The sequence below is a fragment of the Oncorhynchus kisutch genome, linkage group LG12 (genome assembly GCF_002021735.2).
Source record: "Oncorhynchus kisutch isolate 150728-3 linkage group LG12, Okis_V2, whole genome shotgun sequence".
Taxonomy (NCBI): domain Eukaryota; kingdom Metazoa; phylum Chordata; class Actinopteri; order Salmoniformes; family Salmonidae; genus Oncorhynchus; species Oncorhynchus kisutch.
The window spans coordinates 15,385,359-15,409,647 of record NC_034185.2 but is presented as its reverse complement, the minus strand read 5'-3'; the positions used below and the strand labels follow the sequence as shown (position 1 = coordinate 15,409,647).

General features: G+C 40.8%; 1 protein-coding gene across 2 annotated transcripts; it reads right to left on the bottom strand.

Moving 5' to 3' along the window:
- Positions 1-641: 641 nt before the first annotated feature.
- On the bottom strand, positions 642-10,819 carry LOC109900583 (NACHT, LRR and PYD domains-containing protein 3). Of its 2 annotated transcripts, none has more exons than XM_020496270.2 (15): positions 10,431-10,569; positions 9,933-9,989; positions 9,568-9,750; positions 9,379-9,408; positions 7,388-9,137; positions 6,911-7,084; positions 6,585-6,758; positions 5,457-5,630; positions 5,200-5,373; positions 4,838-5,017; positions 4,478-4,651; positions 2,844-3,017; positions 2,576-2,749; positions 1,745-1,918; positions 642-1,133 (listed from the first exon to the last, which is right to left on the bottom strand). In XM_020496270.2, exons 2-15 carry the CDS (start codon positions 9,943-9,945, stop codon positions 1,100-1,102), a joined length of 3,582 nt encoding a protein of 1,193 aa, XP_020351859.1. In that variant the 5' UTR covers positions 9,946-9,989; positions 10,431-10,569; the 3' UTR covers positions 642-1,099. The 2 variants fall into 2 exon arrangements, with proteins under 2 accessions (XP_020351859.1, XP_020351858.1); XM_020496269.2 differs by lacking the exon at positions 10,431-10,569 and adding an exon at positions 10,600-10,819 and having other exon boundaries at positions 648-1,133.
- Positions 10,820-24,289: the final 13,470 nt, after the last annotated feature.

Below are 24,289 nucleotides of genomic sequence, written 5' to 3'. Positions count from 1 at the left end.
TCTTGCACAGGGCCCTGAACCCCATCGAACACCTTTGGGATGAATTGGAACGCCGACTGAGAGCGAGGCCTAATCACCAAACATCAGCGCCCAACCTCACTAATGCTTGTGTCTGAATGGAAGCAAGTCCACGCAGCAATGTTCCAACATCAAGTGGAAAGCCTTCCCAGGAGGCTGTAATAGCAGCAAATGGGGGACCAACTCCATATTAACTCTCATGATTTTGGAGTAAGATGTTCGACGAGCAGGTGTCCACATATGTCAAATGAGGTACTGGCAAATTACAGTATGAAGGAAATATGCTTTGAAATCTGTCAATTTTCCACTTGATCACTTCCCTTTACTGGAATGACCGGTATAAACTAGCCCATACCTCGAACAATTCAATGCTATTATATTTGTGGGATGTAGTGAACAAGTTCACACTTCAGGAGAAAGGAGATTTGGGATGCATCCCGGTTTGCGACAGGTAGCCTAGCAGCTAGAGCATTGGGCCAGTAACCGAAAGGTGGCTGGTTCAAATATTATGGGTGTCTGTCCTGTTATAGCACCAATAATTACCAGCTAATAGGGTAAAACATTTTATATCCTGTGTTTGATGACAGATGTAAAATAATAATTCCACAATTGACAAAGGCAAATTACAATCTGTTAATGCTTCTTTATTGAAATATTGATTGAACATGAATAACTGGAAAACAAATAATAACAACGTACCATAGTGGTGTGCCTGAATCCCATTCCCAGCCTCTAGACTCATAGCATACATTGAAAAATGAACAGCTGTAGAAAAATCACCCACATAATAAAATATCTACATGGAAAAATGCATCCGCTCAGTACACTGCGCCTTTGGATAAAGGCAGTCATTCATTATGTCATAAAACATCTGCAGATCTGTACAAACATTTGCAAACATTTATCAGTACAAATATATATCTGCTCTGTACATTGTGTTTTTGGATACAGGCAGTCATTCATTATGTCATAAAACATCTACAGATATGTACAAACATCTACAAATATTTATCAGTACAAATATATATCTGCTCTGTACATTGTGTTTTTGGATACAGAATTCATCCATTATGTCCTTCGATCATTTCTCTCTCCCCACAGGATAAGGCCATGCACTGTTGATAGATTGATAAACATAAACATAGACAATCATTCAGGTCAAAGATACAGATACCCATATTTGATTAATGTCCCAAAAGAATGCAACTATTGATCAACATTAATATCAAAATACCTGGGTTAAAATAACTATTTGAAATCTTTCAAATACTTTGTGTTTGATGTTGCCTGCCAATAGTGCCAGGTGGGAAGGGTTTGCACTCGACTATTCTATTGGTTCTATTGATAAATAAAAGTACAAATCAAGCCCAGCTAATGTATTTAAAATGACTTCAAAATAGTATTTGAACTCAGATCTGATATAGATTTTCTGGACCCAGTTTTTCCAAAAACATTTAATCCAGATCAAAATAATCCTGTGTTGTATTAAATTCTGATCCCCCTCCAGATGTGGTCCCTTTTTTATTTTGGGATGTCATACTAAGACAAAATGAAAAATCCCATTATATGCTACAAAAATATGTTATATGACATTAAGTCTAAATATTGTCTTCCTGTGGGTTTCCAAAATCGAATGGGGAAACCGGATTGAGACAGCACAGGATCATTGTGATCTGGATTAAATGTTTTTGAAAAACTGGGCCCTGAACATTTCAAAAGCACTAACCTCAGTGTCTCCAGTTTAAAGGTTGGGTCCTCCATTACAGCAGAGAGCAGTCTCAATCCAGAGTACCCAGGGTTATTGTTGTCTAGATTAATTTCTCTCAGGTGTGACGGGTTGGATAACAGAGCTGAAGCCAGAGAAGAACATCCCCCATCTGTGACTCTACAGCGTGACATTCTGCAGAGAAAGTGAGAGAGGGAGGAGGGAGAAAACATGAAAACACTGTCTGTAAACCCTAGTTACATTGCTCAGATAAGCAGACTCAAAACAGCAATTCTGTAATCAAGTATTATTACGTAAAGGCATGTTAATTGACTTGACAGCAAGAGATGAATAGTACATGTGCAATAGAATAGAATGTACTGTATGTGTGTTCTCGCCACCAGAGGGAGAAAAGGCTGAGATAAAACACCCAGGTTTCCTCACACACACACATTGTGTGTTAGTGTTATGTGCACACGCTTGTGTATCTTACAGATGTTGCCTTCACCAGGGTCGCTGTAAATTCCAGGCAACTCAGAAAGTAAACCAAATCCCAAATGTTCCTAATTGAAAAACATTGCGAGAAAAGTATGATAGACATTCCTATGTACTTCCTGAATTGACCCCAACCCTGGCCTACACCGAACCCAGCTCAGAAATCAGTGTGATTGAATGTGACTGAATAACCTCTGATTGAATGTCTCAGCTTAACATTATCTCCCAAAGTGTAGTCATTCTGATGTACTGTTTTTGTTGTGGTGCTAATTTATGTGATTCAAGTCAATGATACCATAGAATTGGAATTAGCCATAGTCTGAGGGTATATGTTAATTATATTTCTATGGAGCTTACCGGAGTGTCTTCACTTTACAGTGAGGACTCCCCAATCCAACACAGAGCAGTTCCACTCCTGAATTCTTCAGCTCGTTGCCACTCAGATCCAGCTCTCTCAGACTACAGCCTTTTGAGCTGAGAGCTGAGGCCAGGGCACCACAACATCTCGCAGTGAGATTGCAGTCCTTCAAGCTGAAGGAAAATACCATTTTTGATTGGAATGTGTTAAAATTGCTTTATAGTTCAAATAACATATACCTTGTAATATAATGGTCACAATACGTACTGCAATGTCTCCAGATTACAATGTAGATTCTCCAGTACAGCAGAGAGCAGGTTTACTCCTGAATCTCCTAGACTATTCCGACTCATGTCCAGCTCTCTCAGGAATGAGGGATTTGTCTTGAGTGCTGAAGACAAGAAGAAAATCCCGTTCGCTGTGACACCACAATCTGACAGCCTACAGAGAGAAGCATAAGACATATTTATCAATGCATCATAATCATCCAATAAGTAGTAGTGTATCATTTGTAGATTCAATACGATCATCCAATATACTGTACATTGCAATATAACATTTGTTGATTAATATACATTGTTAAATAATATGAATCATCTGTCACCTTCAAGATTGTCTAACTTCTCCATTATCTAACTCAAGTTTAATCAATCAAAATGATTAACTTTGTGATACTTCATTTTAGGACATGTACACTACATGACCAAAAGTATATGGAAACCTGCTCGTTGAACATCTAATTTCAAATTCATGGGCATTAATATGGAGTTGGTCCCTCATTTCCTGCTACAACAGTCTCCACTCTTCTGGGAAGGCTTTCCATTAGATGTTGGAACATAGCTGCGGGGACTACTTGCTTCCATTCAGCCACAAGAGCATTAGTGAGGTCGGGCATTGATGTTGGTCGATTAGGCCTGGCTTGCATTCAGCGTTCCAATTCATCTCAAAGGTGTTCGATACGGTTGAGGTCAAGGCTCTGCGCAAGCCAGTCAAGTTCTTTCACACCAACCTCAACAAACCATTTCTGTATGGACCTCACTTTGTGCACAGGGTCACTGTCATGCTGAAACAGGAAAGGGCCTTCCCCAAACTGTTGCCACAAAGTTGGAAGCACAGAATCATATAGAATGTCATTGTAAGCTGTAGCATTATGAGGGCCCTAGCCCAACCATGAAAAACGGCCCCAGACCATTATTCCTCCTCCACCAAACTTTACAGTTGACACTATGCTTTGGAGCAGATAGTGTTTCTCCTGGCATCTGCCAAACCCTGATTTGTCCATCGGACTTCCAGATGGTGAAGCGTGATTCATCACTCCAGAGAATGAATTTCCATTAGGCCAGAGTCCAATGCCGGTGAGCTTTACACCACTCCAGCAGAGGCTTGGCATTGCGCATGGTGATCTTAAGCTTGTGTGCGGCTGCTCGGCCATGTAAACCCATTTCATGAAGCTTCCGACTAACAGTTATTGTGCTGCAGTTGCTTCCAGACGCCGTTTGGGACTTGGTAGTGAGTGTTGCAACCGAGGAAAAACAATTTTTACATGCTAAGTACTTCAGCTTGTGTGGCCTACCAATTCGCGGCTGATCCGTTGTTGCTCCTATACGTTACCACTTCACAATAACAGCACTTACAGTTGACTGGGGCAGCTCTAGCAGGGCAGAAATTTGACGAATTGACTTGTCAGAAAGGTGGCATCCTATGACGGTGCAAGTCATTGAGCGCTTCAGTAAGGTCATTCTACCGCCAATGTTTGTCTATAGGAGATTGCATGGCTGTATGCTCGATTTTACACACCTGTCAGCAACAGGTGTGGCTGAAATAGCCTAATCCACTTATTTAAATGGGTGTCCACATACACTATATATACAAAAGTATCATGTATAATTTAGCTCTCTTACCTCAGTGTTGCCAGATTACAGTAGGTATTCCCCAGTCCAACAGAGAACAGCTTCACCCCCACATCGTGGAGTTTGTTTTTCCCCAGGTCTAGCGCTCTCAAACTTGAAGTGCTGGAGCTGAGAGCTGAAGCCAGCGCTTCACAGCATTTCTCAGTGAGGTTGCAATCATTCAACCTAGGGAGATATAGAACAGATCCTTTATTGTTTATTTGACCAAATCTCAAAACACACACACCCAGAAGGGTGGAAACAGAACAGCGTCAGCCGCAGAGCAGTGCTGCCGAACCAAATACAGTCTGCCGGTTCAGTCCCGACTTATTGCCCTGATTAAACCAACCACCATGAGGACACAGTCTTTACCTCAGTGTTTCCAGTGTACAGCGTTTATCCTCCAGTACAGAAGAGAGGAGTTTTACTCCTAGGTTACCAGGTTGGTTCTCACTTAGGTCCAACTCTCTCAGGGGTGATGGTCTTGGCCTCAGGGCTAAAGCCATAGCCAGAGCAGCACAGCCTTCCACTGTGAATGTGCATTTTTTAAGCCTTTGGAGAGAAGTGAACATTTTTTAAGATTGGTAACATGAGGTGCATATTATTTCATATGCATTGTTATATAGTCTAGTTAATGTAAAATATGACCATAGTGTTGAATTGAAAATATCAATAACATAAAATATTATCTATGAAAACATTTCTCAAAGTGCTCAAAATAATGAGTTGTTTACAACAGTTTCTCGAGTTTGCACTGTGGATTCTTCAAAACAACTGTCAGCCGTTCTAATTCTGAGTCTCCTAAGTTATTCCCGCTCAGGTCCAGCTCTCTCAGGTGATAGGGGTTTGACGTCACAGCTGAAGCCAGAGAAGCACAGCCTTCTTCTGTGATACTACAGTTTGACAGCCTACAGAAAGAAGGAATAACGCTGTCACTCTTCACTTAGAAATATGGGATACTGTGTAAAGAAAAGTCTATTCAATTATTCACCTCAGCGTCTCAAGTTTACAGTGTTTATCCACCAGTACTGCAGAGAGCATCTCCACTCCTGAGCCTCCAGGGCCATTCCTGCTTAGATCCAGCTCTCTCAGGTGTGAGGGGTTCGACGTCAGGGCTGAAGCCAGAGATGAACAGCCTTCTTCTGAGACTCCACAGCCTGACATCCTGTGATGTTAGTTCATGTAAAAACATTCAACTCTTTGCCTCAAAAGATGATTCACATTTAGAAAATATTCAGTGTCATTGTGAATAGAAGTAAAGCATTGTAGTTTTACAAAAATCATTCATATTAATGTTAATTATGGAACATTTGGCTCGAAATGGGTCACCTAAATGGCCAGAAATATTACCCAGAAATGATATTTTTGGGGGAGGAAGGGGCACACATAGCCACAACCATGAGCAAAAGCATATGTTAGCTAGGGCTGTGATGATACCAGTATCGCAATATTTCTTCTATGGCAAAAATTCAAACATGAAGCAGACCAAACTGTCTGGTCCTTTAAAAACCTGCTGAATAGCTTGGAAAATAAATAAATGTGACTCTGGATGACAACAATGATTGTTATATATGTTTATATGAACCACACAGGCAACACTAATGCCATAATTTGAGGAAAACAATTAGCAAGTAAACTTCAGATTTGATGAGGTAAAAATTCCCGGTTTACTTTAAGTGAATTCTGCTGCTTGTGTTTAGACAGGTGCATGCTGAACATGCCTTAATCCTGTATTAAGGTGTATTGTGGAAGGTGTACTGTCCTTAATGTTGCACATCAAATGGTCTTCTGTTTGTTTTCTCCACATGACAGAGAAGCATGTCTGTTCTACATGTCATATATCTATTTGGACTTTCTGAATACATTTTTATCAAATTAGTCAAATTTACTACAAAACACACATTGTTGAATGTGTGACAGTCTAAAAAGCATATTGACTTTCAAATTTCTGTTGATGTCTCCATAAGGAAGGGAAAGTAATGGTAATGTGGTAAAAAGGTGAAACTAAGCTAGGATTCTTACTCAGGTGTGCCTTCGCCGGGTCAATGGGAATCTACCTCCACAGTAACCTTTTTCTAATGCAATTTTTTTGCTTAATTCCACTGATCAGAATACTCACCTCAGTTTCTGCAGTTTACATTGTGGATCTTTGAGTACAGTAGAGAGCCTTTTTACACCGGAGTCTCCTAGGTTATTTCCACTCAGGTCCAGTTCTCTTGGGTGTGATGGGTTTAACCTCAGTGCTAAAGCCAGAGAAGCACAGCCTTCCTCTGTGATATTACACTGAGACAGTCTGAAGAGAGACATTCTACAATTAAATGGCATACACTTACTATAGGGATGTGCACTAAATGGTAGTACAAATCAAATCACAACTCATTGTTGGCCGTAAATACAGTTATCTAGCATTTAAAATCTAATTTCACGCTCAGAAGATTGTCTTACTTCAGTGTATCTAGTTTATTGAGTGGATTCCCCAGTCCAGCACAGAGTGTTTTCACTCCTGAGTCCTGCAGGTCATTGTTTCCTAGGTCCAGCTGTCTCAGACTAGAGAACTTTGAGCTGAGAGCTGAGGCCATTGCTTCACAGCATCTCCAGGTAAGTTTACATCCATTGAGTCTGGGAAAATATATTGTCAAATGTAATGAGTTATCAGACGACATCTTCTGTCTCCAAAACTTCCTTCACAGAGCGAAAAATACTGCACAAATGAACCATGGCATTTTAAAGAGACAGGACTTGTTGTCCTATCCTAAACAAATTTAGAACGGGTAACATGGTGGTTACTTATAAAAATTTATTATCTTCACTTGAATAGATCAGTAGTATGATTTTGTCCAGGGACTACGAAATTCAATTACCATGAAGTAATAGAATATTGATTTGCTAACTTTCAGTACATCGATTTGACCAATTACTCACAGAGCGGTTCTAGAAGCTTTGACCACTGGCAGCAGCCTCAGAAGACACTCATCCGATCTGATGTATTTCTTCAGGTCAAACACTTCCAGCTCGTCCGTGGAAGTCAGCAACACAAAGACCAGAGCGGACCACTGTGCAGATGAGAGTCTGGCAAACAAGGAACTTCCAGACCTTATGTAGCTTTGGATTTCCTCCTGTAAGGAATGGTCATTCAGCTCATTCAGACAGTGGAACAGATTGATGCAACACTCTGGAGAGGGGTTTTCCTTGATCTTCATCTTAATATACATGGCTGTTTTCTCATTGGTCTGTGAGCTGCCTGTTTTTTCTATCAGTAAACCTTGTAAGATATCTTGATTGCTCTTCAGCGAGAGGCCGAGAAGGAAGCGGAGGAAAAGGTCTAGGTGCCCATTCTCACTTTGAACGGCCTTATCTACTGCACTTAAGTAGATGTCTTTGCCTTTGGCGCAGTGTTGTTCTTCTAGCATTGGATTTTCATTGCTGGTTTTGAATGAGATGAAAACATACACAGCAGCAAGAAACTCCTGGATGCTCAGATGCACAAATTGGTACGTCTTGCTCTCGTACAGTCCAAACTCTGTATTGAACATCTCTGAACAAACCCTTGAAAAAATTGACCCCTCTCTGACATCAATGCCACACTCTGTCAGATCCTCTTCAAAGAAGGTCCGATGGTCTTTTTCCAGTTGCTGATAGGCCAGTTTTCCCAGTGACATGATGCTCGCTTTATACCTGAGTGGATCTCGCTCATTTTCTCCAGGGTACTTTCGTTTCCTTAGCATTCTCTGGATGTTCAGGAAGTGCGTGTACATTTGGGTCAGGGTTTTGGGGATCTCTCCACTTTCCATTTTGTTCATTCTCTCCAGGACAGTGGCTAAAATCCAGCAGAACAAAGGTATGTGACACATGATGTAGAGGCTCCGTATTGACTTAATGTGTTTGATGATTCTGTTGGCCAGTTTCTGATCACTGAATCTCCTTCTGAAAAACTCTTCCTTCTGTGGGTCATTGAACCCTCGTACCTCTGTCACTCTGTCAACAAACTCAGGGGGGATGCGATTGGCTGCGGCTGATTGGGAGGTTATCCAGATGCGAGCAGATGGGAGCAGATTCCCCTTGATGAGGTTAGTCAGCAGCACATGCAATGAAGTTGACTCTGTGATGTCAGTCAAGATCTTGTTGTTCTGGAAGTCTAGAGGAAGTCGACACTCATCTAGACCATCGAAGATAAATAACACTTTGTGTTCATTGTTGTTGAGGATTCCTGCTTCTTTTGTCTGAAGAAAAGGATGAAGAATGTCCATCAAACTTTTATTCTCTGTCATCAAATTTAGATCCCGAAAAAGAAGTGGAAAGATGAATTTTATATCCTGATTTGCTTTTCCTTCAACCCAGTCCAAAACAAACTTTTGCAAAGAGACCGACTTTCCAATGCCAGCGATTCCTTTTGTCAGCACAGTTCTGATCGGTTTTTCTTTCCCAACTATGGATCTGAAGATGTCGTTGGATAGGATTGGAGTTTCTTGTAAAGCTGTTTTTTCAAATGGTCTTACCTCATGCTCATTATTGACCTCTCCACTTTCTCCCTCTGTTATATAAACCGCTGTGTAGATGTCATTAAGCAGTTTGGAGTTTCCATGCTGAGCTAAACCCTCCTGAATAGTACTGATCTTACTGTTAATCTTCAGATAGTCTTTTAGTTTTTGATGGCGGTCTTCAACATGTATATCTGAAAGAAACAAAATGACAGAAAAATACATCAAAACATGAAGATGATAGATTTGATTGTTAACAGAAATCTATGCTCAGTAGCTTGTGTGTGCCCTTTCATTCAAAGGGCTGTGACATCCACCAAAAATATATAAAGACTCACACTTAGTGTCAGATTTGCATGTAAAGTTAAAAGTAATTACTGTATTTAAAAAATAAAAATAAACATTACTTAGATGGTCTGTAGAGGGTGTTATTACCTTCAGAATTAGGAAAAGTATCTTCATCATCTGGAACGAGAAAAAGCGAGAGAGAGAGAGAGAGAGAGAGAGAGGCGAAGGGTGAGAGCGTCAAAAAGATCTGGGATGTGTGTAAAATTTCCCAACACCAGATAGTAAGTTGTACTTTATGTATTCAATTTAATGAGTCAGAAGTTTGAGGTAACTTACCACCACCCTTCGAGCCCACACTGATGTAATAATTAATGTCTCTTATTTGGCTGCCAGAGATTGTGGGTGAGATGACATTGCTGCCATCCTGAGCGGTGTTGGTGGACTGGAAAGAAGTTCCTTGTGTAGGTATGGAGAGATCTGGCCTCTTCGCAGGGCCAGCCTCCTTAAAAAAAAAACGTTCTGAGAGAGAGGAGTCAGACAGGGAAAATAGAGAGATGCATCTATGTATAGGATCAAAACAAATTCCAGACTTGTTTCCATTTTAACCAGTCCTGTCCTCTGTATAACACAACGTTTATTTAACTAGTAGCTTATTCTACAGTTATGGCCTGTATAAGGGTTGAACAATTCTGGTTAATTACCTTTGGAATCCATAGATACAATCTCAGCTGGGCTGGAATGGACAGACAGGGACTAACCTGGAATACAGAGAAAAGGCAAGAAAGAGATGTAACTATTTTGGCTATTAGCTTGGGTGCACATTAATTTAATGTTCCAAATGCAGGTTGACGTTTATGCTTAGCCAACACTTCAAGATGGCGGACTGAACACAACTATGTAGACCACCTCATGATAAAAACGAAATATTCAATATCGGTAAATTAGACTAAATATTAGCGCTACACAATCTGGTGGGTAATAACCTTCAATCTGGATAACAACACAAAACAAATCATGAGACTAGAGAAATACATCGACAAATATTACAAAAACAAGCAACACCCAAACATAACGGAGAGTAAAAGGGGAACATATTTCAAAACGAAAACGTGACTCTTCTACAGACACAGACGATTTAATATTTTCACCACCGTGAATGGTAAAGATCGAAATATCAATAAATGACAAACTGCGCATACTTGAACTAGTCAGTAAGGATATAAAAGAGTTGAAGGCAAGTCTCAAGATGAGTGACGAAACAGCTGCGACATTGGAGAAAGACAAACAAGCTAACATGGACAGTCAATAAGATTAAAACGGAAGTTAATGAACTTAAAATGGAGAACATCGTTCTGAGAGAAGCCTTACTTGACATAGAGACTAGATCCATGAGAGAAAAACTGGTAATTACAGACCGAAGTAATGAAAGTTTCAGGTTGGATATTCGTCTGTAGTTTTCCTTACGTCCACCAACAGCAGTTAGGGATGTCAACAAAGTGACAAATCAACATTCACATTTCAATAGCTCTTTAATCATTACTCCTAAAACGTTCAAAACTGGTTGTAGCTAACCCGATGGCATAGACACACATTGCACACACATTTTTTTGTCTATTTACATCTTGCACTATTTTAAATTATGTATTTACATTTTTGAATATCAATAGCTCATTGGTCATGTGACCTACTGACTTCAAAACAAGGTTCAGAATTCTTCTCAGTGGGCCTACACATTGCACACCAATGTTTGTCCATTTTCATCTCTCGATTTTACATGAATTTTTCAAACTTTAAAATTTCAATAGCTCCTTGGTCATGTGACCTACTGACTTCAAACAAGGTTCAGAATGTCCACTCATTGGGCCTACACATAAGACATATTTTTCCAACATCATGACACTTATTTGGAGTCTGTGGCTCAAGTGGTTTGAAAGCGCGAATATCCTTTGAATATACAATTTTACCACAGTTACAGGTATCCAAGAGAAAGAAGAAGTTCCTGAATGTGTAGTTAGAGAGTTCCTCCTTACAGCGCTTCAGATCAAAAATCGAACTCGAACGTGGTACACTGCTTCGGACAGATATACAACCTTGTATGTGATGAATCACTATAATTGTTTGCTAAAATAATAATTGCTTGCCATAATGTAATTTTGATAATGGCGAGACTGGTGAGAGGTAAAAATCCTTTGCATAAACTGCCTACATCACTACAAATATTAATAGCTAATTATGGAAAATAACATAAACATGATTTTATTTATATATATATATATATATATATATATATATATATATATATATATATATATATATATATATATATATATATATAAATAATACAAATCGAGGTGAGGGCGATTGTTAGTTGAGAATTATCTGTTAATTGAACGATTAGAATATTCTGCCCTGAAACATAATTGTATGGAATTGATTAGAATGTATAAAATCATAATCAATAAATGTGTAGTCCTAGTCAGAATTAGGGTAAAACAATGCCTTTATGGTATTTTAAACACAGACTGTCTGAGCTTGGTGACGACCTGACTAGCGATTTGGGAGAGAACGGGGAGTAGTCTCAAGGACAAGGTCACTAATCTCTGTCGGCTGGGTAGTGAGACAGTGTCTGACTAGCAGGACATTGTGTGCGTCTGTTTGTGTGTATATGTGTGCGTATGGTTGTGTGAATGTGTGGGCGTGAGAAGTCAGTATAAAATGAATTGTTTTGTATTCTTGACTTTAGAATGTTCCCGTGAATCAACCTTTTTGACTATTTTAGCTGGGCCTCCGTCTGTTTCATTCGACCAGGATCTTACAAGTTCTGGTTTGCAGACTTGAGTAATATAATTAAATTGGGTTATGTACCTTGAGAACAAAATTATCTTATCAGCGATGGAAATGCATTTGGCTGTTGATCTGCTTCTGTTCTGTGGGTGGTACTGTGTGCTCTTATCGAAGGATGGGTCCCAGTCTCTCCGGGGCCATGGGATCCGGGGGTCTGGGGTAGTCTGCACGGGCATTGGGATGACAACCCAACTCGGGATGAAGAGGGGTTTTAGCGGGTGGAATAGTGGGGACCAATTGGAGGTTTGCTTAGTTGCAATGCAAATATCATGGTACAGCTATATAGACACTTAATCATCATGTTACTTTTTAATGGTTAGTTTATAAACATATATTATGATTAATAGAACTGAAACTTGTGTCTCATTATGGTAATTGGTGAAATAAGAATAGCCAGGCTAAGCAGATAATAAGAAGACACGATCAGTATTTACCTGGCTAAAAGAAAAGGAATATAATATCAATTGTTTATATATAAGAATTTATCAACTCTACAAGCAACTCTAGACTCTATTATTATGGTGGGAGATTTTAATATGGTTTTAAATACCTCTATGGACCGTTAAGGAAATCACACTACAAACTATCACCCTCAGGTACTTAATGAAATCATGAATGGCATGGATATATTGGAATTAGTGGATATATGGAGGCTTAAATACCCTGACCTAGTGAGATATACATGGCGGAAGCTTAAATCAAGCTAGTCGTCTTGCTTACTTTCTTATGTCATTCTCTCTGCACAAAAGTGTTGATAGGGGTCAGAATGCAGTCAGATCATCACATAATTGACATATATATTACGCTTACAGAATTTCCATGTGGGCGAGGATATTGGAAATGTAATCAAAGCCTACTGGATGGTAACTTGTTTATAACTAGGACAGAATAATTTATAACATACTTTTTCAGACATAACATAGATACAGCAGATCCCCTCATTGTATGGGACACTTTTAAATGTGCCTTTAGAGGCCATGCAATTCAGTACTCACCTATAAAACAAAAGCAATTTAGTTCAAAAGAGTCCATTTTACAAAGGAAATTGAGGGACCAACAGTACAGTTAGATAGCAATAAAAACTGTACCCTATATTATAACAATATTATAACAATAAAGCGAACTGGATGAAATATGCAGCAAATCATTTTTCAATCTTCAAAATAGAAATGCTACTAACAAAAATGTTTTGAAACTTGTTACAAATGGAGTCAAGCAAGATTCACTGAACGATATTTTGAAAGAGGAAGTAAAGCACTTTAAGAATATGTTTTCATTTCAGACTCCTCCATCTCCACTAACTGAAGCTAATTGTATGGATTTTTTCCCTATTAATAATGTAAAGTGAACATCTGTACAGAAAGACTCAAGTGAAGGCCAAATTACAGAGGAGGAACTTCTTGATGCAATTAAAGCCTTTAAGTCCGGGAAAACTCCAGGTCTGGATGGCATACCAGTGGAAGTATATCAAAGTTTCGGACACGCAACAAGAAGGTCTGATTTCATTACTACTGAAACAGGATCCAAGTGGTATATTTAAAGATACAGTCCATTTAAAAAATTGGAGGCCTCTTACACTTCAGTGTTGTGATGCAAAAATTTGAGCTAAATGCTTGACGCATAGAATTAAAAAGGTATTGCCAGATATTATTCATCCTAATCAGACAGGTTTTTTACATTGGAGATAATTGTCACACCCTGACCATAGTTTACTTTGTATATTTCTATGTTTTGGTTGGTCAGGGTGTGAGCTGAGTGGGCATTCTATGTTTCATGTCTAGTTTGTCTATTTCTATGTCTGGCCTGATATGGTTCTCAATCAGAGGCAGGTGTTAGTCATTGTCTCTGATTGGGAACCATATTTAGGTAGCCTGGGTTTCACTGTGTGTTTGTGGGTGATTGTTCCTGTCTTTGTGTTTGCACCAGATAGGGCTGTTTTGGTTTTCGTTACGTTCTTTGTTTTTTGTAGTGTTTGTGTTGATTCGTGTTTTACGTTTGTTTATTAAACATGGATCGCAATCTACACGCCGCATTTTGGTCCGACTCTCCTTCACCACAAGAGAACCGTTACAATAATACAATAGAATACTATGAAATATCGGGGGAAACCAGGCCTGGTGTTCAAAGCTGATTTTGAAAAGCCTTTTGATAAAGTACGACTGGAGTTTAGGAGTAAAACAAGGTTGTCCACTATCGGAATATCTATTTATTATTGCCATCGAAATGATAGCTGTTAAAATTAGATCCAACAATAATATTAAGGGATTAGAAATCCGTGGCTTAAAAACAAAGGTGTCATTGTACGCTCATGACTCATGTGTTCTTTTAAAACCACAATTAGAATCCCCTCACAGGCTCATAGAGGATCTAGATACTTTTGCTAACCTCTCTGGATTAAAATATCCTGAAAGAAAGTAATGATCACTCCAATACATTTTTATAGAAACTCAGCAAAAATAGAAAGTTCTTGAAATTTTCCGGATTGACTGACCTTCACGCCTTAAAGTAATGATGGACTGTCATTCCTCTTTGCTCATTTGAGCTGTTCTTGTCATAATATGGACTTAGTCTTTTACCAAATACGTCTATCTTCTGTATACCACCCCTACCTTGTCACAACACAACTGATAGGCTCAAATGCATTACGAAGGAAAGAAATTCCAGAAATTAACTTAACAAGGCACACCGGTTAATTGAAATGCATTCCAGGTGAAGCTCATGAAGCTGGTTGAGAGAATGCCAAGAGTGTGCAAAGCTGTCATCAAGGAAAAGGGTGGCTACTTTGAAGAATCTCAAATATATAATATATTTGAATTTGTTTAACACTTTTTTGGTTACTACATGATTCCATATGAATTATTGAATGGTTTTGATGTCTTCACTATTATTTTACAATGTAGAAAATAGTAAAAAATAAATAAAAACCATTGAATGTGAACAAACATTTAGCTGGTAGTGTGTATGTCTATATATATACACAGTGGGGAGAACAAGTATTTGATACACTGCCGATTTTGCAGGTTTTCCTACTTACAAAGCATGTAGAGGTCTGTAATTTTTTATCATAGGTACACTTCAACTGTGAGAGACGGAATCTAAAACAAAAATCCAGAAAATCACATTGTATGATTTTTAAGTAATTAATTAGCATTTTATTGCATGACATAAGTATTTGATCACCTACCAACCAGTAAGAATTCCGGCTCTCACAGACATGTTAGTTTTTCTTTAAGAAGCCCCCTGTTCTCCACTCATTACCTGTATTAACTGCACCTGTTTGAACTCGTTACCTGTATAAAATACACCTTTCCACACACTCAGACTCCAACCTCTCCACAATGGCCAAGACCAGAGAGCTGTGTAAGGACATCAGGATTAAATTGTAGACCTGCACAAGGCTGGGATGGGCAACAGGACAATAGGCAAGCAGCTTGGTGAGAAGGCAACAACTGTTGGCGCAATTATTAGAAAATGGAAGAAGTTCAAGATGATGGTCAATCACCGTCAGTCTGGGGCTCCATGCAAGATCTCACCTCGTGGGGCATCAATGATCATGAGGAAGGTGGGGGATCAGCCCAGAACTACACGGCAGGACCTGGTCAATGACCTGAAGAGAGCTGGGACCACAGTCTCAAGGAAAACCATTAGTAACACACTACACTGTCATGGATTAAAATCCTGCAGGGCACGCAAGGTCCCCCTGCTCAAGCCAGCGCATGTCCCGGCCTGTCTGAAGTTTGCCAATGACCATCTGGATGATCCAGAAGAGTAATGGGAGATGGTCATGTGGTCTGATGAGACAAAAATAGAGCTTTTCGGTCTAAACTCCACTCGCCGTGTTTGGAGGAAGAAGAAGGATGAGTACAACCCCAAGAACACCATCCCAACCGTGAAGCATGGAGGTGGAAACATCATTCTTTGGGGATGCTTTTCTGCAAAGGGGACAGGATGACTGCACCGTATTGAGGGGAGGATGGATGGGGCCATGTATCGCGAGATCTTGGCCAACAACCTCTTACCCTCAGTAAGAGCATTGAAGATTGGCTGGTTCTTCCAGCATGACAACGACCCGAAACACACAGCCAGGGCAACTAAGGAGTGGCTCTATAAGAAGCATCTCGAGGTCCTGGAGTGGCCTAGCCAGTCTCCAGACCTGAACCCAATAGAAAATCTTTGGAGGGAGCTGAAAGTCCGTATTGCCCAGCGACAGCCCCGAAACCTGAAGGATCTGGAGAAGGTCTGTATGGAGGAGTGGGCCAAAATCCCTGCTGCAGTGTGTGCAAACCTGGTCAAGAACTACAGGAAATGTATGATCTCTGTAATTGCAAACAAAGGTTTCTGTACCAAATATTAAGTTCTGCTTTTCTGATGTAACAAATACTTATGTCACGCAATAAAATGCAAATTACTTAAAAATCATACAATGTGATTATCTGGATTTTTGTTTTAGATTCCATGTCTCACAGTTGAAGTGTACCTATGATAAAAATGACAGACTCTACATGCTTTGTAAGTAGGAAAACCAAAAAAATCAGCAGTGTATCAAATACTTGTTCTCCCCACTGTATACGGTGGGGCAAAAAAGTATTTAGTCAGCCACCAATTGTGCAAGTTCTCCCACTTAAAAAATGAGAGGCCTGTAATTTTCATTATAGGTACACTTCAACTATGACAGACAAAATTAGAAAATCACAATGTAGGATTTTTAATGAATTTATTTGCAAAATATGGTGGAAAATAAGTAGCTTTTTTTTTCATTTAATCAATTTGGACTATTTTGTGTATGTCCATTGCATGACATTCAAATAAAAATCCAATTAAATTACAGCTTGTAAAGCTACAAAATAGGAAAAACGCCAAGGGGGATGAATACATTTGCAAGGCACTGTAGGATCAGCCATGTATCATATGCAGAGGCCATAAGACACATTGGTAGAACTACAGTGAGGACTGATGGAGTTTACATGGATGTACCTGTAGTAAGTGGACCTACTGTCTGGGCTGGTGCTTCTGATGGTCCTGGCATGGTTTAGAGGCCTGTTCACAGATCTTGTGTACTCATGAATGTGTGGTGTCAAAGGACACTTGGTAAGATTATCAATACGACTCGGGTTGTGGAAAGCAGAAATACCAGGTTGAAGGTTATTGTGAAGATGGCAAGAGAGATATTGGGGGTAACAGATGTTACTGTTGAAATGGTTAACATGCTGAGCAATTCTAAGGGTGGAGTGTTTCAGCATGATATAGATAAGGTTTAATGGGGTTAGGGAGGGTTTTTTGGGGAGTGGGGAGGGTGTGGTAGAAGTTAAGGATTTATTTGGTTTATAATTTTATTTTCACGGTCGTACAAAATTGGTTAGATCACGATTAAACCTACATTCCAGCACAGTAGTTGGCGGCATGCACTTTAAACGTTTGTTTGAAGACCACCGTGATAACATAGAAGAAGAAGAAACACAACAGATAGGACAATGAGACATATTTCACCGGAGTGGACAAGGTTTTGTAGACTTTACCATATGCCAAAGTAAAAAAAAAGAAGGCATTGTTTAGAAAGAATGCAAAGGCAAATTGAGATATTGTACATGCGCTATTTACAAAGTAGGCATCCCCTATGGAAATATGCAAATATGGGCTAAAACGCACCGATAGGATCTCGTTAGCTCGTGCTTGGCTCTGCCCACCTCCTGGATTGTTCTGCCCAGCATGGCTAATTTGTTCCCATTTGAAAATGACAGGCTGTGGTCTATCTTGGTTTAGTTATACAAATCTTCACTTCTTTAACTTGGCAAGTCAGTTAAGAACAAGTTCTTATTTACAATGGCGGCCTACACCCGCTGGGCCAATTGTGCGCCGCCCAATGGGATCCCAATCACGACCGGTTGTGATACAGCCTGGATTTGAAGTGAGAACGCAGAAGGGCTTGGCTAGTGTATATAAAAGCTTCAGTACAGAAACTACCTGGATAAATTATAGTATTATCAAATTATTCAGCCAGGTCTCTGAGATTATCAGGTCTGGGCTAGTGTCATGCACCCAGACATCCATAATGTCCAGTTTAGACATCAGCCTTCGCACATGTATATGCAAGTCTTACCTACCTTACCTTTGTCTGTACACTATGCCTTGAATCGATGCTGTCGTGCACAGAAACCTGACGCTTTCACTCTCTGTTCCGAATGTGCTAGATGGCCAGTTCGTATAGACTTTAGCTGTACCCTTATACTACTTCTCCTCTGGTGATGTAGAGGTTAATCCAGGTCCTGCAGTGCCTAGCTCCACACCCACACCCCAGGTGCTCTCATTTGTTGACTTCTGTAACCGTAAAAGCCTTGGTTTCATGTTAACATTAGAAGTCTACTCCCTAAGTTTGTTTTACTCACTGCTTTATCACACTCTTCCAACCCAGATGTCTTAGCTGTGTCTGAATCCTGGCTTAGGAAAACCACCAAAAACCCTGAAATCTCCATCCCTAACTAACTATAACACTTTCCGCCAAGATAGAACTGCCAAAAGGGGCAGTGTTACAATCTACTGCAAAGATAGCCAGCAGAGTTCTGTATTACTATCCAAGTCTGTACCCAAACAATTCAAGCTTCTACTGCTAAAAATTCCCCTTTCCAAAAACAAGTCTCTCACTGTTGTCGCTTGCTATAGACCACCTGCTGCCCCAGACACCATATGTGAATTGATTGCCCCCATCTATCTTCAGAGCTCGTGCTGCTAGGTGACCTAAACTGGGACATGCTTAACACCCCAGCCATCCTACAATCTAAGATTGATGCCCTCAATCTCACACAAATTATCAATGAACCTACCAGGTACAACCCCAAATCCGTAAACACAGGCACCCTCATAGATATCATCCTAACTAACTCGCCCTCCAAATACACCTCTGCTGTTTTCAATCAAGATCTCAGCGATCACTGTCTCATTGCCTGCATCCGTAATGGGTCTGCGACCAAACGATCACCCCTCATCACTGTCAAACGCTCCCTAAAAAACCTTCTGCGAGCAGGCCTTTCTAATGGACCTGGCCGGGGTATCCTGGAATTACATTGACCTCATCCCGTCAGTAGAGGATGCCTGGTTAATCTTTAAAAGTGCCTTCCTCACCGTCTTAAATAAGCATACCCCATTCAAAAAATGTAGAACTAGGAATAGATATAGTCCTTGGTCCAGTCTAGACCTGTCTGCCCTTGACCAGCACAAAAACATCCTGTGGCATTCTGCATTAGCATCGATCAGCCCCCGTAATATGCAACTTTTCAGGGAAGTTAGGAACAAATATACACAGGCAGTTAGCTTTCCTAAGGCTAGCTTTTTCAAACAGAAATTTGCATCCTGTAGTACAAACTCAAAAATTCTGGGGCACTGTAAAGTTCATGGAGAATAAGAGCACCTCCCAGCAGCCCACTGCTCTGAGGCTAGGAAACACTGTTACCACCGATAAATCCACCATAATTGAGAATTTCTTTTTTTGTTTGTTAAATTTTGACCCCTTTTTCGTAGTATCCAATTGTTAGTAGCTACTATCTTGTCTCATCGCTACAACTCCCGTACGGGCTCGGGAGAGACGAAGGTTGAAAGTCATGCGCCCTCCAATACACAACCCAACCAAGCCGCACTGCTTCTTAACACAGCGCGCATCCTACCTGGAAGCCAGCCACACCAATGTGTCGGAGGAAACACCTGGTAACCTTGGTTAGCGCACACTGCGCCCGGCCTGGCACCGGAGTCGCTGGTGTGCGATGAGACAAGGATATCCCTACCGGCCAAGCCCTCCCTAACCCGGACGACGCTTGGCCAATTGTGCATCACCCCACGGACCTCGCAGTCGTGGCCGGTTACGACAGAGCCTGGGCGCAAACCCATAGTTGAGAATTTCAATAAGCATTTCTCTACGGCTGGCCATGCTTTCCACCTGGCTACCCCTACCCCGGTCAACTGCCGGGAACCCTCCACAGAAACCCGCCAAAACCCCCACTATTTCTCCTTCACCCAAATCCAGATAGCTGATGTTCTGAAATAGCTGCAAAATCTGGACCCCTACAAATGAGCCGGGCTAGACAATCTGGACCCTCTCTTTCTAAAAATTATCTGCCAAAATTGTTGCAACCCCTATTACTAGCCTGTTCAACCTCTCTTTTGTATCGTCTGAGATTCCCAAAGATTGGAAAGCTGCCGTGGTCATCCCCCTCTTCAAAGGGGGAGACACTCTTGACCCAAACTGCTACAGACATATCTATCCTAACCTGCCTTTCTAAGGTCTTTGAAAGCCAAGTTAACAAACAGATTACTGACCATTTCGAATCCCACCGTACCTTCTCCGCTATGCAATCTGGTTTCAGAGCTGGTCATGGGTGCACCTCAGCCACGCTCAAGGTCCTAAACGACATCATAACCGCCATTGATAAGAGACATTACTGTGCAGCGTATTCATCGACCTGGCCAAGGCTTTCGACTCTGTCAATCACCACATTCTTATTGGCAGACTCGACAGCCTTGGTTTCTCAAATGATTGCCTCGCCTGGATTACCAACTACTTCTCTGATAGAGTTCAGTATGTCAAATCAGAGGGCCTGTTGTCCGGACCTCTGGCAGTCTCTATGGGGATGCCACAGGGTTCTCAGGCTGACTCTCTTCTCTGTATACATCAATGATGTCACTCTTGCTGCTGGAGAGTTTGTTTTTATATTTTAACCTGCGTGTCGTGATCGCGTTTGGTGTGGGGGGGACAAAATAAATGTATGCACGATAGCACACGCGCGCAGCCGGTTTGGGTTACATCGTACATGCATATCGTAAGCTAGCTAGCTAACTCAGTTAACGTTGTGGTAGTCACTTCGCCTCTGCGAGCAAACAGTTGATACATTGAATGTCCAGACAGTCCTCATTGTTCCAGAATAGAGCAAAATAAACACAGCTGCAGACAATTGTGTTGTTGAAAATCCAGTGTCTGCGTTAAAATTAACAGATTTACATGATACTCATTCAGTTTTTTGATGATTTCTAATTCTAAACTAGCTATTATACTAATTTAACTGTAACACAACCTTGAGTGAATCACAGGCAGATTTGATCAAGTCTCTAAAGACGTTGAATATTTCAGTATTTTCCATCTTCCTGTGCTCTTCTAGTGCACAGAGTCGCAGGAAAATTGGAAGGTCTGAAGAAACTGGAACCCAGTACGTATACTAAGAGGAATGTGTCAATCACCTGCTTTACTCATTCATTGTGCTTTTCTCTGAACAGTTAAAGAATATATTGACATATAACAAAGAATTTCCTTTTGCTGTGCAGCCAGTGCCATTGAGGTAAATTATGATCTGTGAACCATCACAATGCAGGCTACTTATTGATGTACCCAATGTAGAGATGCACACAAAACCAGTTTTTGGTTTGAGTACACAATCAGAACAAATCCAGTTTGGGAACCACTGGACTAGAGCATAGACTCAAACCTTCCTATGCTCGTACTTCTCCCTGTCATTCACTCAGAACCACTGTCAGTGTATACAGTAGGTTGTTTACAGGAAGAGCAGTCTCATACTAATATATATATATATATGAATGACAGCCTTGACAACATAACTCATAACATTCTAGATATGCAATTAAATCAACAATCAGTCAAGTGTTTTGATTGCAGTAAATCTTGGCTGTGGGTACAAAGAACAATGCTCTTTAACCTACAGAATGAAACTTTTCACCCCAGCATACAAGATAGTATTTGCATTGTCTTTAATCATGTACAAAAAAAATGTGGTTGTTTTTAATTTAAAAGAAATGTAAAGTATCCCTGAAATGTAACAAATTACAAATGTGAAAGGTAATATGAAGGTGTTAGATCTACATGGCTTTACACATGATATAGCTATCCATACAAAACATACATTGAAGGGAAATGTTTAACAGTGCTCAAACTATAATGGGTTTCATTCAAGAGTCTTCTCATGTTTCATAACTGCAGTCGATTTGACCAGCTTTATTCATAAAATATCCTAAGAACATAAGTTATACATCTGACCTTCAATTGACCCTTCACTAACCCCCCTTGGTTACTGTTGCAACCTCAGACATTTTCCAGGGATGCTCAATTCCAACATTCATTGAGATAACTTAAATGGTCATCACTAGTTACCACAGCCAAATTCATAATTATGGCTAAACCTCATTATTTCTTAAAATCCCAACACTAACCTAACAATTGCAGGTCAATGAGACAGCGCTAGCTAACCAGCTGAGCTAGCAAACAAGGTAAAAATGTATAATTACAGAGAATTTCAGGAATCACAGTAGCAAGTACTCCTGGTGCCCTGTGCAAATATTTAGCTTAAGAAAACTCCCGTTTTGCAATAGCCCTCACTGGCTTATGCGATTTAAAACGTGCCGCGAGCTTGTCCGAGGTGGAGCGCGGCGATTAGTTGCCCAAAATTGGGCGGGTTTAGCGAAAGGTCAATTTGATAAGCGACAGCTTTAGGGAGAGTGGTAAGATAATACTTCTGAAATGATCGATCAAGCAACAAAGACTTGTTAAGCCCGCCCCTTTATTTTAAATCATTTCCACAGGAAACCATAACATTGTGAAATTAATACAAAATCAATGTAATACCCTTTTGTTTTACCTTACAAAATAAAAACGTAATTTTCAGGCATACAATAGAAATGTTATTGCACAATAAGCCTTCTTGCATGGTGGCAGACAGTCATTTACATTTCAGACACGGAACATAAGACAATTTTTCTGATGCTTTAGTAGGAAAACTAGCTTTTTAGATGCTTCCGTTTGCAAATATATACACTATATATTACACACACAAAAGTATGTGGACACCCCTTTAAAATGAGTGGATTCGGCCATTTCAGTCACACCCGTTGCTGACAGGTGTACACAATCGAGCACACAGCCATGCAATCTCCATAGCCAAACATTGGCAGTAGAATGGCCTTACTGAAGAGCTCAGTGACTCAATGTGGCACCGTCATAGGATATAAACTCAGCAAAAAAAGAAAGGTCCCTTTTTCATGACTCGTCTTTCAAAAAAAATCCAAATAACTTCACAGATCTTCAATGTAAAGGGTTTAAACACTGTTTCCCATGCTTGTTCACTGAACCATAAACAATGAATGAACATGCACCCGTGGAACTGTCTTTAAAACACTAACAAGCTTACAGACAGTAGGCAATTAAGGTCACAGTTATGAAAAATGAGGACACTGAAGAGGCCTTTCTGCTGACTCTGAAAAACACCAAAATAAAGATGCCCAGGGTCCCTGCTCATCTGTGTGGACGTGCCTTAGGCATGCTGCAAGGAGGCATGAGGACTGCAGATGTGGCCAGGGCAATAAATTGCAATGTTCGTACTGTGAGACGCCTAAGACAGCACTACAGGGAGACAGGACGGACAGCTGATCGTCCTCACAGTGGCAGACCACGTGTAACAACACCTGCACAGGATCGGTACATCACAGATGCGGGACAGGTACAGGATGGCAACAACTGCCGAGTTACACCAGGAACGCACAATCCCTCCATCAGTGATCAGACTGTCCGCAATAGGCTGGACTGAGGGCTTGTAGGCCTGTTGTAAGGCAGGTCCTCACCGGCAACACCTATGGGCACAAACCCACCGTCGCTGGACCAGACAGGACTGGCAAAGAGTGCTCTTCACTGACGAGTCGTGGTTTTGTCTCACCAGGGGTGATGGTCGGATTCACATTTATCGTCGAAGGAATGAGAGTTACACCGAGACCTGTATTCTGGAGCAGGATCGATTTGGAGGTGGAGGGTCCGTCATGGTCTGGGGTGGTGTGCCACAGCAACATCTGACTGAGCTTGTTGTCATTGCAGGCGTTCTCAACGACGTGCGTTACAGGGAAGACATCCTCCTCCCTCATGTGGTACCCTTCCTGCAGGCTCATCCTGACATGACCCTCTAGCATGATAATGCCACCAGCCATACTGCTCATCCTGTGCGTGATTTCCTGCAAGACAGGAATGTCAGTGTTCTGCCATGGCCAGCGAAGAGCCCGGATCTCAATCCCATTGAGCACATCTGAGACCTGTTGGATCAGAGGGTGAGGGCCATTCCCCCCAGAAATGTCCAGGAACTTGCAGGTGCCTTGGTGGAAGAGTGGGGTAACATCTCACAGCAAGAACTGGCAAATCTGGTGCAGTCCATGAGGAGGAGATGCACTGCAGTACCTAATG

Excerpts from the sequence above, each read along its gene's own strand:
- LOC109900583 (XM_020496269.2), bottom strand. Across the intron at positions 6,759-6,910 it reads AATAAACTAGATACACTGAA|ACTGTCTCAGTGTAATATCA; the intron begins GTAAGACAATCT and ends GTCTCTCTTCAG. Across the intron at positions 3,018-4,477 it reads TGTAATCTGGCAACACTGAG|GCTGTCAGATTGTGGTGTCA; the intron begins GTAAGAGAGCTA and ends TTCTCTCTGTAG.